This window comes from Microtus ochrogaster, unplaced genomic scaffold (assembly GCF_000317375.1).
Source record: "Microtus ochrogaster isolate Prairie Vole_2 unplaced genomic scaffold, MicOch1.0 UNK2, whole genome shotgun sequence".
Taxonomy (NCBI): domain Eukaryota; kingdom Metazoa; phylum Chordata; class Mammalia; order Rodentia; family Cricetidae; genus Microtus; species Microtus ochrogaster.
In genome coordinates, this window is record NW_004949100.1 from 18,511,216 (window position 1) to 18,526,278 (window position 15,063).

Genomic DNA, 15,063 nt, shown 5'->3' on the forward strand with positions numbered 1-15,063 from the left:
CAAAGCCAGAACAAGAAGTAGGATCAAAACCCAGTGCCATTGTCCTTGGCTTCTCAGCAGCCCTCATTGTCCGCCATATTCAGAGAGTCTGGGTTTATCCCCTGCTTTTCGAGTCACAATCCAGCTGGCATTGGTGAGCTCCCAATAGATCAGCCCCACTGTCTCCGTGGGTGGTTGAAACATGTCATGTAGGTTGTCTAAAAATAAAGTACATTTAAATTCACTTTAAAAAAAATCTGCTTCTTGGGAAATGCTTTGTAAAATTAATGATGTCATTTTTAGGGGATTTCCTAGCCTTTTAGGCTTTTATGTGCTTTATAGATTTGGATTTTTTTTTATTTTTATTTTTTTTTGTGGATTTTTTTTTTAAAACTACAGAACTAAAAGGCCTGAATAGTGACTTGAATACTCAAAGATGAAATCATGCTTTTTTTCCCCCCTCTAGTGCTGAACAGACACTGATAAATACCATTTAAAATGTATCTGAAGGGGCTGGAGAGATGACTCGGTTTTAAAATGCTTGCCTTGCAAGGATCTGAGTTCAAATCCAGAACCCACATTAAAAAGGAATCTAGGCTAGGTAATACATACTTGTAATCCCAACACCAAAGAAGTAAAACCCCAGAGAATCTTAGGGCCTTGCTAGCCAGCCAGCCTAGTCTAGTTGGCAAATTCCAAGCCAATGAAAGACCCTGTTTGTAAGAGAAGTGGACAGTATCTGAGAAAGAATACTTGAGGTTGTCCTGTGGCTTCAACAAGCCTATCTCTAATTGTATACACATATATGCAAATATATCAGATAGCATGCCATTTTAAAGTTTAAAAGGGAGCCAGAGAAATGACTAGGTGGATAAAGATGCTTTCTTACTGTCGAGACTGATGGACTGAGTTTAATCTCTAGGAGCCATGTGGTGGAAGGAGAGAACTCTCACAGGCTGTCCTCTGATCTTTACCCATGCACCACGGTCCATGTATTCAGCATTCTCCCACACTGTACACAATAAATGAATGCAATTTTAAACATTAAACTTTAGAAGGCATAAATTATGGGTCTGTCTTTATTTTACAAGCATCTTCTTCACCCAGCTATTTTCAGTACCCAGCCTCACATATCTCTACCCGTAGGCAGTCCTATGTTGAACAACCTTCTCTTCTGTGGAGTTCATCCATGCCTTTGCTTGCTCACACTTTTATCTGCAATGTTTTTGCCTAAAACTGGCTGTTCACCATCTGCATTGCAGAGGCTGTGTCCCCTTCCCGGTCCCTTCTGAAACCTTTCAGACTCCATAGGTTCAAGGGCCTTCATTCCTCTTCCTTTTATTCTCCACACTCTCTGTCATGTCTTCTGTAAGCAGTTGTGCTGGGGAACAGCTTCACTGATGACCTTCTTTAGGGTTCAACACACTCTCATATACACTGATGCTGTCATTTCTGAGCAGGAATTACATTGTATCAGCTAAATGAATACTTGCTTGACCACAGCTTAGTGTCCCATCTAAAAAACATAGCACTTCTGAATTTCTCCAAAATTCACTCGTAGTGTGATTCCTCATCAAGTGTATTGTTCTTACAAGTGAAAATGGCCATTTAGGCTTTGCTCGGTAAGAACATGCAGACAGACAGACAAAATGGGGAGTGTTATTAATATTTTGGACCTTTTTATTAGGACAGCTTCTAGTTAGATCCTCCCATATTCATGATAAAGTTCAATCATTGGTTTTTATGATGAGAGAAAAGCTAGAGAGGTTAAAAGAAAGCTAGAGAGGTTAAGTAGACTTTGCTAACTGGCAGAGATATGAAATAAAAACAAAGAAATCTATAAAAATGAGCCATTTATAATTTTTATGAATGGTATTTCTTAGAATCTTGAGCTATAAAAATGGTTTAATTTTGATTTATTGAGTTTACGATGAATATAGATACTGTAAAAAGCAAACTATCTCTTTAGTTTTTAATTAGCTTTAGCATCAATTTCTCTCCCTCCCTCCTTCCGTCCCTCCCTCCCTCCCTTTCTCCCTTTCTCCCTTCCTCCCTTCCTCCCTTCCTCCCTTCCTCCCTTCCTCCCTTCCTCCCTTCCTCCCTTCCTTCCTTCCTTTCTTTCGAGACAGGGTTTTAGTATGTAGCCCTGGCTTTCCCTGAACTCTCTATGTAGACCAAACTGGCCTCTGGGTACTAGGATTAAAGGGGTGGGCCACTATTCCCAACTTAACATCAGTTTTTATAGGATCATTAAACAGTGTCATTGTTATTAACCTATGCTGGGAACAATTTTCCATAGCATTGACTGCTATTTAAAGCAGAGAAACTCTCTGCATTAGCTATGTAACATAAAAATTAGCATTCTCTTTTCATTAAAGGAAGAGAAAGGAAAATAATGCCTTCCATCTCCCTATGGAGACCTCAGTGGTTTTCTCATTATGGGGCAAAAATAAAAGAAACTTAAATATGAATACTGGCTTTTTATTACATAGGATGAGTTATTTGTCTGAGAGGAAAGCTTATCTATAAATAACTCTGTGGAATTAAATCAATGTAATAGTTCTAGTCAACCTTAAAACTTGAAATTTGAAACTCCCACAGAGAAGGAGAAATACAGTCATCACAATGATAGAAATAAGAGTCATTGATCATTAAAGAGAACAAAATGAAATGCTCAAAGGGCAGTATAACTCACTCAGCATAAAACAAATAGATAAAATAAGAGTTTAATTAATTTGAACTTTGAAGTCACTTGTTTTCCTCTGCCATGTTCTTAGATGAGAGAAGTTAAAAATAAAGTGTTGCCAGGCGGTGGTGGCGCATGCCTTTAATCCCAGCACTCCGGAGGCAGAGGCAGGCGGATCTCTGGGAGTTCGAGGCCAGTCTGGTCTACAAGAGCTAGTTCCAGGACAGGCACCAAAGCTACAGAAACCCTGTCTCGAAAAACAAAACAAAACAAAACAAAACAAAAAAACAAATAAAAATAAAATGTTGTCAGAAATTTTTGTGTGCTCTGGAGAGTTAGTCACTGTCAGCTACAACTTTCTTGCTGTCTTCTGCTGTTTGTTGTCCTTGGTAATTAAGTCTCTGATCTGAGATTACAGAACCTGGATCCTCCATCAGTTGATTTGTTCTTTGTTACAGTCAAGAAAAATTCCTGGGTTTCAGACTATGCTTTGAACCAAGAATCCAGGACCCAAGCTTGTCATTTACGATCAGTGAGAACAGCAAAGCTGCACCACTCTCCAGCCTGAGCGATTGCATGTTGCTTACCAGCCCTTGAAAAGGAGCCTTCACTGGGCACGTTTTTCTACAGGCTCAGAGTGAGGAAGTTAGGTCTGGTGTTGATGTGGTCTTTTCAGAAGACTCAGCTCAAAGCAAAAACAGACAGTGTATAAATAAATGAGCCATGTTCCAGTAAACATTTCAAAACCAAGCAACATAGTCTTTGACTGGTCCCTGAGAATCTCATTCCACTGACCAGTTTGACAACTAGTGGCACAGCCTGGCAGATGACAGTACAGTGAATTAGCTAGATTTCCACTGTCTTTTGCCCAGACTGTCCCACCTCCACTCTCCCTAAAAATTTAAACTTTTTTTTAATTTGTTTTGTTTTTGTTTTAAGGCAGGGTCTCCTGTAGCCCAGGCTGATGTCAAACTCCATGTGTAAAGAGAAAGGAGCAAATATACAGTCTAAGAGCCTGGTACTTGATAGCTTCATACTTCAAATGTACCTCTGATGCTTTTCTTTTACTAATCTTATAAATAGGATGGGGTACCATAGTTGGAAATGTAAAGACTTATCCTCACTGTCATAATGAGAAAATTATTTAAGGAGCTGAAAAGGTGGCTCAGAGATTAAGAGCACTTACTGCTCTTGAAGAAGACCTGAGTTTGGTTCTCAGAGCCTGTGTTCTCCGCTAGTGTCTACATTCACAGGCGCAGACACATGCACACACATAATTTAAAATAGAATACATCTTTTAAAAAATGTTTCAATGAAGTCAGTAGATTAAACTAATGAAACATATACTTTGAGGTGAACCATTAAGATATATGCTTGCAAGTGCCATAGGAAAGAGGAAACTCAAAGCACCATAAAGACACTGTTGAGACATGCCATCTACTTTTCTGATAAAGATACTGCCACAACTAACATGCCATGATCTGTCCTCTACTTCTCTTCTGTGCTCTGTGGATATGTTGGCATCTTTTCAGTTTTTCCACCTTTAACAGTATAGTATGGTTAATTTTAATGGTTTCCATATTTGACATTGTTTTGACCTTGTTATTACTTTGTTCCTTGCTTTCTGCATTCTCTTTCCCTACCCCATCCCTCCCTTTTCTTCATCCCATTCTAAATTGTTGTGTTCTTTTGTGTGTGTCTCTCCTATGTGTGTCCTTTGTGTTTTGTGTCTATTGGCCTGTTGTCTTTTCCTTTTTTCTTGTCCCCACCCTCCTGCTGCTTGTAGCCCCACCGGCTGTGGACACTGGCCGAGCAGGTAGGGGACATTTTTGTTCATCACACCAGTTCATACCCATTTCCTTACCTCCTGCGTTTCTAGCCTCCAACACTGGAACATGCTGGAAGTGCAATGCAGAAATGGACAGGTGTTCTACAGGTCTGTGGCAGAGGCACCACCTAGGGTAGATTGGGTCTACTTCCATTTCCCACCATTGTCCACTTTTCAGGACTTGTTTTATGCCTTTCTTGTTTTTAATTGATCACCTATGGTTTTGAGTCTCACATTGTTCACTGCATTGGACAGTGTCTCACTACCTGCTCCTCTATATCACAGATCCATTGAATAATTACAAGCTAGAAAGAATATTTTTTGTAGGACACTATCACTATAAGCATACAAGTCTTACTTGCATGGTTTTGTTTTCTCCTGCTCTCAGTGGTGGGACCCCACTGACTACTATCACAGAGTATTAGAACAAAAAAGTAATGATTTGTTTTGTCTTAGGTAGGGTCTTACTATGTAACCCTAGTTTGCCTGAAACTTAAAAAATACCTACCTGCTTCTGCCCCTGCTTCCTGAGCACTGGGGTGAAAGGCATGCATCATCATGCCAGCAAAGCTGTTATTCATTCTTACATTTAAACATACTTGTGGTGCAAAATTGAGATTCTTTCTTAAAGAAATATAGTACAATTTATGTAAATTCTGAAGGGCTTAACTTCTCCCACCCCTTTCACAAATCTCTAGTATTTACCATAGTTTTTTTTTTTCAACCTCGGTATTGCATTGCTTTAACACTAAATGTAAAATATTATGTCATTTCAGTAATAATAGTGAGCAGAGGCCATTGGTCAGAAGTCAGTCCCATATATTTTTAGAAGATATTTGTGATGCCAAGATGAGATTTTTGGACTACTATGTTAAATGAAGACAGCTCAGAGTACTTACTGCTCAGCTGACTTTGGGAAACATAGAACTTCCCTGACTTATGTCACAGACAAAAATAGCCTTCTGAGACTGGAGGCACAAGCAGGACTAAAAGGAACAAAATAATTATCTCTTGTATCTTCCTCCTCAATCTGTCAACTCCTGTCACGCTTCTGCTTCAGTATCTGAAGGTCTAAAAATAGCCTTTCTGAATGCATATTGTGAAAAATTCTTAGCAAGACACTTCATATCTTTGACAAACCACTTTTGCAGCCAAACATTTTCTAGTAAAACAAGTACCCCCCTTTTCTTGCTATATATACATAAATAGGGTCAAACTTTTTGAAGGGCCAGTGTGATCCTAAAATGTTCCTTTGGGAATAAAAAACCAGATGTTTTACCAGTTAGTAGGGTGTATAGACATATTTTCTTTCCCTGCAAACAGGTTAACCATACCCTGTTGTTGTTTATAGGGGACATCAGGACCTGACCCTACCACTGTCTATGTTGACATGAGAGCCCTGAGACATGACAGGTATGAGTTCTCTCCTCTTTCTCCATTTCTCCCTTCCTCCCTTTTTAGTGACCTAGTACATGTGTGTCCAAGTTAAAAAAAAGTGAAAGAATTCATGTTTCAAGAACTGTCTTTATCTATTAATTGTATCTATTATATTTATCTATCTTTTTAACCCATCATTTGTTTTCTTATGATAAATCTCCTTACTGAGAAGGGCAGGGTATAGAGAAAGTGCTATGAAATGGTGGTCTGCATGGTATATATTGATGAAGTAATCTATGTTCAGTATCAGATCAGCACTGTCCTCCTGGAAAGAGCAGGAGGACTGTGTCAAAGATGAGCCCTTTGTCTAATTCTGTAATCTTGACCAAGACCTTATGGGTGACACTTGTCCTAATTTCAAGTCAGTAGTCTTGCCTACCTAGGATGCTTTGCTCATATTAAAATAATTAGAAGCAGACATGATAGTGAGTTGTGTACTGGAAATTGCTCAAGGGCTATGTATTATTAAACTCACTGGATAATGTCATCATTTGTGATGATCAGGAATGATGTTGCCCTTGATGGACTGCTGGACCACAGCTCCTCCTGCATGGAATACCTTAGACTAAGGGGCTGTGTCTGGGCAGTCCCCAGACCTCATATCAGCATGGTGGACTGTGCTTAAGGACCTTCTAAGAGCTTGGGAATGATACAGTGCAGTTTCCCTAAAATAACCTGCTTAGTTCTCTTCTCTATCAGAGAAAATTTGAGGACTATTCCTCAGCCCCCAGAGTATCTCCTGAGATCTTACCCTTCTACCTTCATTCAGGTCTGCCTCAGGCCTTTCAGTTTACTTTTTCTGTTAGATGTACCCGCTTCTCTTGCTCTATGCTGGCAACTCTTCTCCACATCCTGAGACTGAGATACCTCCATGACTCTGCAACTCACTTTCCTTATATTTCTACTGTGGGTATGTGTGCATGTCTGTGTACATGTACATGTTTGTGTATGTACTCGTGCAAATGAGAACTCTCATGTGAATATACACGTGGAAGGCCAGAGAACAGCTTGGGATGCCATTACTCAGGTTATATTCACCTTTGTTTCTTTGGTTGGTTGGTTGGTTGGTTGGTTGGTTGGTTGGTTGGTTTTGGCTACAGTATCACTCACTGAACTTACCACATTTGCTCTACTGGCTGGACAATGAGTTCTAGGGATACTTCTGCCTCCAACTCCCAGCGTTGGAAGTATTATAATTGCTTATTATCATGATCAGTTTTTAATATTTGTTCTGGGGATAAAACTTGGGTTTATTAAATGAGTTATCTTTTCAGATCCATCCTCCACTGTATTTTTCAATAGATAGACATTTACTATGTACCTGCTTTGTCCACTTGAGTCCATCTGCCTAGGACCTTTTTCCTTGACCTACTACATAAAATCTCAGTATCATCTTCATCTTTCATTCACCTGTCAGTGAAGGTCCACCTTCCTGACATCCAGACACACTGACAGCCTCATCTACATTTTTGGGGTTCCCCCATGGCTTCCCCCAGGGATATTTTTCTTGTAACCTTGTGAGAAACTGAGTCCATCATTCTCAGCTAAAATACAATCTCCTCTACATTGAAGCCACCTCTTCCAAGAAGGAAATAAAATCACCCAGGTTTTACATCTTTAGCATTGCCTTTGACCTTAATCAATATATGTAAAATATACTTTGTATTGCATCACCTGTGATATAGTGGCCCTGGGATTGGACAAGCCCAAGTCTAGATATCCTCCTTATTTATGACCCTGGGATAGGGTATTAGCTCTAGGCTTTCAATTTCCCTGTATTTAGGATGAGAACAGTAAAATGAGTCTTTGCAGGTACCTGTAATAGCTGGGGTTTGTGGGGGGAGACAATAACTCTGATGTTCTTAGGGTAAGTTGAGACATGCTGGGAGCCTTGGGCAGAGAGAAGGTAGAAATTCTAGTAGTAAAGTAAATCTTCCCTACAAAGGCCTAATGTCTTCATGCACAATACCCAAACATGCTACCCTCAGAGAAAACCGAATGCCAATAGCTGGAAGGCAGTGAAATAAGAGGGCTGTTAAAAATGCTATTCTTTCATTCTTCTGGTGTTCCTATTAAAGTAGGCTAGTGGTTTTCTCATTACAGCTAGGTGAGGATCTGTCATAAGGATTAATTACTTTACCTATTGATTTAATGGGACATTCACTTGGGAGTGTCAAGACACCTGCCCAATTATCACTTAATTAGCCTGGGAAAGCTTAGTTTTTCAGTATGCTATGCACTGTGGGAAAGTAGAGAGGACCGTTAGGTGCAAGCTAGCTTAGAGACTGAGATCAAGATCTAAGTAGGTCCGTTCTACGGAAACAAGTGATTAAATAGAGTCATTAACCGTTTAAGCTTGGTTTTATGTCTCTGTGTTTAATACACATTTTATTCTTGTAGCCCAAATGTTAGGGATTTGGCAATATGCATTTGTAGCCAGGTTGTCATGGAGAACATTTCTGCCTCACATAATGAAGATACATATTCCTCTAGTTTCCAGAATAAATTTAATTACCACATATACAAGGGAAAATATTCAGGGGATATTTGAAAGTTATTCATTTTTAAAGGTATTATTTACTGTGTATTTATTTAAAATGAATAATAATTCAATCTCTTTCAGTTTGATCTTTTCTTAAGCACTTGAATTGTTCCATCTTTAGGAAAGAAAAATATTTCTCAGACATCTGCTGTATGTACTGGTTTTTTGGGATCCTATTCTCTTTGGATGTATACCTTGCTAGAAGGAGGGCTTTGGACCTTCCACAAAGCAAAGTGTCTTACCTCTCTTAAGATTAGATGGGAATAGGGTGGAAGGGTGTGTGGAGGGATGGGAGGAGGGGAGGGAGTGGGAGTTTGAGTTGGTATTTTTAAAAAAAAATCTAATAAAATTTAAAAAAAGCACTACCATGAAAAAAAATAAACAGTTTTAATGGGCTGTCAAATCCTTACCCAGTATTAATGCAAAGGTCTAGAGTGGAGATTTGTTTGCTTCCATCAGTTCTTGTAAACTGAAGTAATGATTAACGGGTGTGGTTAGAACAGTATGAATTCTAGGGCTGGGGGTGTAGAGCACTAGCTTAGTTTAGCGTGTAAAAAACCCTGTGTTCCATCCCTATTACTTTATAAACTGGAGGTAGTGGTACATGTAATAATCCTAACGCTTGGGAGGAGGAATTGGGAAGAGCGGAAAATCAGCTACATAACAAGTTTGATCAGCCTGGGCTCCACAGGAATCATCCTGAGAGGAAGACAGAAATGAATGAAATCAAAACATGGATTCTAGACTAATCACTACCCAGTGATTCCCACAAATAGTGGACAAAGAAAAGGACATCTCAGTGGACTTATGATTGATCAGCAGCAGGATAGGAGAAACAAGGGGAAAATCGAAGACAATGTTTGTTTGACTGGGGTGTTTTGCTAGCTTGATCCCTGGTGTGCACTGTGTGAGTAGAATGAGTTCTGTATATATGTGTATATGTGTGGTGTGAGTATTCTGCATTGTGCACATAAACTCAAGGGTATTGTGTGTTGAAATTGTAAGAGCTTCTAGGAAGTATGTTATCAATGAGTTGCATATGTAAGCCCATGATTGTAAAGAAGGTATTATAAGCAAGTGAGGACTTAAATGTGTGTAAAGGTGTGTTATGTGGTTCTCATTGATATATTGGGAATGCTGTGTGTTATATGCAAACAGGTATTCTATGTATGTGTGTGCACATACTGATATGAATTTGTACTTCTGTGGTTTATGTGCCAGTATTCCTGCATACTTTTCCAAGTGTACTTCAGGATTCCTTGGGAAGATTTGGGGTATGTTGCCTTGACCACAAGATGTTGGTCTGTGGTCTACTTGTTGTGGCCTGTGGTTCTAGCAGATGGGAGCTGGGGCATCAATATTGCACATGCTTCTTTGCTGAGCAATGACCTCTGACAAATGACTGTCCTAAGAATTATACACAGGCAGTCACACTGCTCTGTATTTTATACCATTCTTAACTTGATTCCTGTGACCTATTGTCTAGAGTGACTGACAGATGCCTTGAGATTAGATGAGATTGTTTTTCATCTTAATTATTAGCTTCTTTTCCTCCTTTATTTCAGTACTGGTTCTCTTCAGACAGGGAAAGTCTTTAACTCAATGTTTGACTGAACTTGATGCTAGAATGTGATCACAGGATTGTGATGTTATGTGATTTCTCTGATTAACCAACACTTGAAAATATACTCTGAAGTATACTTGAAAATCAGATAGCTGTCCCCATGGAGAAAACTAAAGGAAAATTGCCTTTTGTAGAATCTCACTCGTGGGTATTTTGATAAGAATTTCCGTTTTCCTTCCCTGAGGTGAGCCCCAGTCTTCCAGGGAACTTGCTTCCAAACCCTTTCCTTGGTGCTTCATGAAAGCTGTATTGTTCACATTTCTCATCCTCTTCAAATATCCCTTGTCCTAAGCATGAATGGTGGAAACATGCAGCCCAGTGACACGGCTGAGCTCCTCCTAAACAGACCTTAGCCTTTCTAAACGTGAAGCCCTTTCCCACTCTCCAGCTGGCCCACCTCTCTTATAAATCAGTCATATAAATCTTTTCTAAATGAAAAGTTATTAGTAACAGCCACTAGCCTGTGTAACACAGAGACTGTAATTGAGGCCCTGGATGGACTTACCATATTCTAGTTCATTTGCCCCACCCAGTAGCCTGGCAGTGTCAGCAAGTGTTCTCATGGTGAGGAAGTCAGTGCAGAGCTCAGGTCTTCCCTAGGTCTCAACTCAAGAGTTCAGAGTCACTGTGCAGAGCATTAGCATTGGAGTGATGGCAGATCACCTTGTTGGTAGTTGTGGGATTCTCCATTTGTTCAGGAAATTATAGCCTTTTGATGTGTGTTCCATTGCCTCTTCTGTTTTTTTTTTGTATGTTTATTTGTTTGTTTTCCCCTCCTGTGGCCTTTGCTACATTTTATTAGTGTGTAGGGATAAAAGTATTCTGTATACTGTATCTTGGAGGGATGTGATGATAAAGCACATACAGAGAAAATGTCTTGTGATCTGATGTTGCCCTAACCACAACTTAGCTCGCAGCTCTTTCTTTTCCCAGCTGCAGGTCCAAATTATGGTTCTGTTCAAGTATTTGCAAGCACTCACTTTCCTTTGTTTTGTGTGAATAGAGATTGTCAAAAAGTCTGGCATGGTGACACGTTTATATTAACAGCCCTGAGAACCGAGAAGGCAGAGACAGTAGATCTCTGGCTTTCTGGCCAGATAGCCTATCCTATGTAGCAAACTCCAGGTTAATGAAATTCTGTGACTCAAAAAAAAAAAAGTTGTTGACCTCTGACTTCCTTTCCTCCCCCTCTGCACACACACATGTCATTCATACATATATAGAAGCACACACACATAAAATTGCCTTGTAGGTAAGTGAACAACATCTAGTCTTTGATTAACTGGTAAGGAAGAAAAATGTGTGGTGAAGATCCCAGAGCCTGAAAGGTAGAACCTTGGAAGTACAATGAGCCATCTCTGGTCATGGTCAGCCAAAGTCTTCTCAACTGTTCTCCAAAGTTACCATTAACAATGCTTTAGGCTGAAAACTTCTCCCTTCTGGAAAGGATTTTCACTGTTTCTTCAGTTAGGCACTCTTAGTTTAGCAGGCTACTAAGCCCACAGGCATTGATTTCCTCAGCATGTTGTCTGAACCCAAGCAGAACTGTACTAACTATAGGCCTAAAATTCATGGCCTGGGCACCTAGCATTTGCTGCTCCTCCTTCCCCTTTAAGTGCAGAGGCATTTTTCCAGTTGTTTTTCAGGTGGGGGCAAATTTGACTCCATCTCCTGTCTCTGGTCACTACAGATGTGTTCATGCCATTTGTCCTTGCCAGGGTGTTATTGATTCTGCTATCAGTAGCCCTCTCTGGAACTTCCACCTTTGTTATGGGGTAATAATAAAAATTAATTTACCTTGATGGCCTACCAAGCCCATGTAGTAAAGGTGGCCAAAGATAATGATGTGGTCCAAAAAGCCCACTGAATTGTATGTATTTCTACTTACAGAGTTCGGTTGGTAGAAAGGGGATCTCCTCACAGCTTACCTCTGATGGAGTCTGGAAAAGTAAGTAATGGAAGTGTTAAAATCTTATCCAAGTATAAAGGTGAGTAAGAATGAGTGGGGTTTAAAGTGTCGAGAAATATATTCTCTGAAACCATGTGTTACCCCGGGGAAAAAAAAGCTTTCTTGAAGATAATGTTTCAGGGTGGTTTGACTATGTGTGCAAAAAGTCCATAACAGTGTCTGAACATTGTTATTTTCTAAATAACAAACCTATGCTGCATTCAAGCCACCAGAAGCCTGAATGCTACCTATCTCTCTATGGTCTGTGTCCTAAGGAGGTGCCTAAGTTTTACTATGACTGTTATAGTTCAGTTATCTGGCCCATGTTCTCAGTCCCAGTCCTAGCCTTTGGGAGGAGAAAAGACTTTCAGAACATCGAGAAGGTTCTTACACTGTCTTATACTTGAATACCATTAGCTACTATTTAGTCACCTGTTCATACCTAATGGAACCAAAGGTTGTAAAGTATTCTATTGATTCTTATTATCCTAGTGGTCTAGCTAAAATCTGCATATCACACTAAAAGAAAAGTATGTGAATAATGCTTCCCAGTGGTCACCTGTTAGTTTAGTTTCTGTCACAGTTAGTCAGAGAACTAAAAATATGTTTAAACTTGCATGAACATTTCCTTTTTTGCCCTATATAGCAATCCTTTCTCCATTTGACATAGTTCTTTTGTTAAGTTTATTTTATTTATATATGTATATGTGGTATACATGCCCATGTTCACACACACATGCAAAGGCCATGATATTGGGTGCCTTCCTCTGTCACTCACTCTCTGCCATATTGCCTTCAGGCAGGGTCTTTATTGAAGTAGAAGTTCGTCATGTTTTTGGTTAGGTTGATTAAAAAGAGAGCTGGGATCCACCCATCTGTAATCCCCAATGCTGGCATTACAGGCATGCACAGCCATGCATAGTTTTTTATGTGGATGTTGGAGATTTAAACTCTTTTCCTCATGCTTGCAAGGCAAGTGCCACACTTCTAAAAGAGCTTATGTTGTGGTGGGACTTCTAGAATACACATGTCCATTTCTGCAAGTCCTATCCCTTCATGAAGTGGTGCTCAGGGTAGGAAGGTAGTAACCACCATCCCAACACAATCTGTGGGACTGTCAGGTACAGAAACCAGGGTCATCACCCTTCAGGTGCAACCTGACTGCTATAAGATGTGATGAATTTCTACCACAGAGTGTCTTGCTTTAACTTAACATTCTATAGAATGTTAAATTTTCTGAACCAAGGCAGGTCATATTTGAGATTTTAGAGTAGACCTTTGAGCCCTTTTCTATGTGATACAGTAGAATGTTGCAAGGTTCAGTGAATGTTGAAAGGAAGGACTTAGTGTCATTGTCTATAATAAAAGTTGTTTGCCAATAGGAGTGGGTCCCTCGCGGAGGCTCAAAATGCAAATATAGTAGAGAAGAGTGGATAACAGGACAGATGTAGTCAGAACCCACCAGGTGGGGCTAGGAGTTCACCAAACTTTTACTTCTATCCACTACAAAAACATTCTCTACTGAATCAGTTACCAAGAATCATTTGGAGATTGGTTACTTTTAGTCCACACACATCCCTACAAATTGGCCTCTGCAATCCCCTGAATTCCAGTTGACTCTGGTCTGCCTGCTTCCTTAACCCCCATATACCAGGTTGTTAAATCAATATGTGCAAATTCCTATTTTGTACATCAGATCATGTGGAATATTTCATCATTTATCCTAGATTTTGTTTCATAATTCCTTTGTAAATAGTCAGATCTGAGCATTTATCAGCTTTAAAATATGGTTGAAAATCAGGTTTCATATTTTAATGTCCTTCTGCCCAGACTCATAGAGTCATAGAGCATTGACAGCAAGAATATCTTTTGATAATGGCACATGCTTTAACTTATGCCACAATGCTCTCTAGTGGTCTTTGGAAAGAAAATGGCCACTTGACATTTAAGCAAGGTTGCCATGGGAACGTGTATGATACCTGCCTGCCTTTTTAGCCACAGTCAAAAATTGTCTCCTCTCTTCTCTCAAACAGATACTTCCTGGAGTCCGGATCATTATTGCCAATCCAGAAACTAAAGGCCCACTGGGAGACTCACACCTTGGAGAGGTAAGTTATGGAAAGTCTTCTGGGAAATGTTTCCTCCCACATCAAACCTCTGAGCTCGTTTGTGCTTTGACACTTACTGTCATCCACAGCTCATGCTACTCACATGAGGCAAGTCATGGTAGCCAAAAAAGAGCTAGAAATGTGCTTTACAACTTCAGTCATTCCTGCAAGGCTCAGTATTATAGAGTGGCATTCACCTAAGGACATAGAAGACACTCATCGGAGAATTTCAAAAGCACAGTAAATTTGACCTCTGCAGACTCACTCTGGAGAATGTTCTCATGAGCCTTCTCCATTTCTAAGATCTCCTTCATCAGGAAATTATTGAAACCTTCAGTGTAAACAGATCTACACCTAGCATGACGTCCACACAACTCAAAAGTCCACAGAATAGAAAAGTAGTAGTTCGATAGATGTTTTAGACAGTGGTACTTTATACTGCTTGTGATGAAATCCCACCCACTGTGGTTTCCTGCCATTTGGTCCCCACCATGCTGTGGCAAGATATGGCTGGAAAGAAATCTCCATCATGCTTCCTAGCCTTTAAATTTTCTCCACTGACATCAGCTGGGCCTTGAGACTACTCATTTGGTGAGGTCAATTATCACACCTTGTCCTTTCTCTTATTCTCTCCACTGATAAGATTGCTTTGAGAAAGTAGGGTTCCTGAGAAAATGGCAAGGCCCAAGTCTCAGACTCTATATAGAGCCATATCACCTTTCCTCAAGTTATCCTGCCTATGCCTTGGCTGCTCACCTGAGAATGTCTTTGTGTGATCATATGTGCATCCTTTACCCTACATGTCACCATCAATAGGACAGGATCAGCCTACCCAGGAACACTTTCCCACAGAGCATGTAGGTAGACACATGCCTCATGATCAAGTCCTGACCATTTCTACCTACTCTCTA

General features: G+C 40.0%; 1 protein-coding gene across 4 annotated transcripts in view; it reads left to right on the plus strand.

Moving 5' to 3' along the window:
• Dip2c (disco interacting protein 2 homolog C) overlaps positions 1-15,063 on the plus strand; it is a 348,427-nt gene that overhangs the window by 323,455 nt on the left and 9,909 nt on the right. For all 4 annotated transcript variants that reach the window (XM_026788415.1, XM_026788416.1, XM_026788417.1 and 1 more), the window contains 3 exons: positions 5,845-5,906; positions 11,987-12,044; positions 14,078-14,152. In XM_026788415.1, coding sequence (XP_026644216.1) covers positions 5,845-5,906; positions 11,987-12,044; positions 14,078-14,152 — 195 coding nt within the window. The remainder of the gene's footprint in view (positions 1-5,844; positions 5,907-11,986; positions 12,045-14,077; positions 14,153-15,063) is intronic.